This window comes from Sinocyclocheilus grahami, unplaced genomic scaffold (assembly GCF_001515645.1).
Source record: "Sinocyclocheilus grahami isolate Dianchi unplaced genomic scaffold, SAMN03320097.WGS_v1.1 scaffold2017.1, whole genome shotgun sequence".
Classification (NCBI taxonomy): Eukaryota; Metazoa; Chordata; class Actinopteri; order Cypriniformes; family Cyprinidae; genus Sinocyclocheilus; species Sinocyclocheilus grahami.
In genome coordinates, this window is record NW_015507196.1 from 6,068 (window position 1) to 7,931 (window position 1,864).

General features: G+C 37.1%; 1 protein-coding gene across 1 annotated transcript in view; it reads left to right on the top strand.

Annotated features, from left to right (window-relative positions):
• Positions 1 to 943: 943 nt before the first annotated feature.
• LOC107573725 (golgin subfamily A member 4-like) overlaps positions 944 to 1,864 on the top strand; it is a 50,077-nt gene continuing 49,156 nt past the window's right edge. The window contains exon 1 of the mRNA XM_016260167.1: positions 944 to 1,139. Within this exon, the coding sequence (XP_016115653.1) occupies positions 1,071 to 1,139 (69 nt within the window). The 5' untranslated portion in view covers positions 944 to 1,070. The remainder of the gene's footprint in view (positions 1,140 to 1,864) is intronic.

Consider the following 1,864-nt stretch of genomic DNA (forward strand, 5'->3'; position numbering starts at 1 on the left):
ATGCAAATAAAATACAAAATAAACTTTAATTTTGCAAAGAAGAAACATTATGGCTTACATAGAGGTTCTATTCACATGCCAATTACGCACATTCATTTCCTTTATTTGAATATCAACCATAAGCATTTAATCTCAGTCATTAATAATTTAATAAATTATATTAATGTGGACCCTACTGACACTTGAGAGCACGACCTAGGAGTTAATATTACAGAGGATCTATGGCGAAACATCTTGACCCAGGTACACTCCTCTTCCTTATGTGCTAGGCATGGTTTGATGCAGTGTAAAATACTATTCACTGAGCTCACTTCACCGATGCCCAGTTTTCTACATTTTTCCCAGATAGAAGCGCTGCCTGTAACCGCTGCAAACATTCACCTGCCGATCACCTGCATATGTTTTGGACATGTCCACAGCTGGCAACTTTCTGGTCAGGTGTATTTGAAACATTTAATAAAGCTCTCAACACTAATACAGACCCTGATCCCTTGTTAGCCCTCTTTGGAGTATCCCTTAGACCTGATCTGACAGCCTGAGATAGTAAAGTTGTTGCTTTCACAACTTCGCCCCCGACACAATACAGGATATTGTTGTACTGTATCAGACATGAAAAGTTAAGATGCTCACTCTCTGGTTCACTCAAATCCTTTTATAAGACTTGGGATCCCTTTTTGGCCTATATTAAAGCACTACCTTGTGCACCTGTAACTGGCAACATGCAATGTTTGTCATCTGTTAGAAAAGGTTATTATATATCATTACTTATATATTAGTACCACATTAAATACCCTGGTGCATGAATTTAGGTAGCATGTTATATACATCAAAGTGTTGTTAATGTTATTATAACGTGGTGTGCCACACTGTCTCAGTCTATGGTCTACTGACACTGAAATATGCGAGTCAACAATTCAGAATCGTCCTTCCTTTCTGAGCCTCTCGAGGAGCCGTAGCTGTTCACTTTTCCTCCACGTCAGCTGCATCTGCGCACTGCTCTCATCCTCACACACATTAAGTTTCTTACACTGGTAATCGGACAGTAAAATCGTTAATAATCGCATGGAGTGATGTTTAAGAAACTGAAGCAGAAGGTGATAGAGGAGCAGTCGCCTCAGCGGAGCAGCGCGCAGGCGCAGGTCAGTGCACTTTGCTCATGTAGCATGTATGCTAACGAAACACAACACAACATCAAGTATGTACTAGAGTTATGAAACCTAACACTACTGTATTAAACAATCAAATTACAACGTTAGCTCTTAAACTCTTAATAAAGTAGCTGATTAGTTATACACTAACAAAACAGTACCAAGAAGCAATCAGATGGAGATGATATGGTACTTTGATATTTACTGAGTGATTACCACATTCACGCATAATGGTATTTACATGGTGTTTTAAATAATATTGTGGTATTCTGTGAAGTTGCCTTCTTAATACCACATGTACATTATCATCTCTTGCTTGTCAGCTACTTAATGACCCACAAACCAGCCTGACCTGTTAACCAGAGCTCTTCAGCACTTGATATCGACAGGTTACACTTCTGCTTCAGTTGACATTCAAGTCCGTTTGGTTTAATTATTAAGTAAAGCTATGAACACGGAAGTATACAAATGTTTGGGGGGTGAATTGAATAAAAAAAAATTTTTATAAATTTTTTATCTCTTTATTTTAATAAAATGAAATTATATTAGAGCGCTAGGAACACATATGAACACTATGTACATTTTCAGGATTTTTTTTACTATAAAGCCAGCGTGCTGTAACATATGTATATATATATATATATATATATTAGTGCTGTCCAACGATTAATCGTTTGACAGCACTAATATGTACAGTATATATATGTGTATATGTG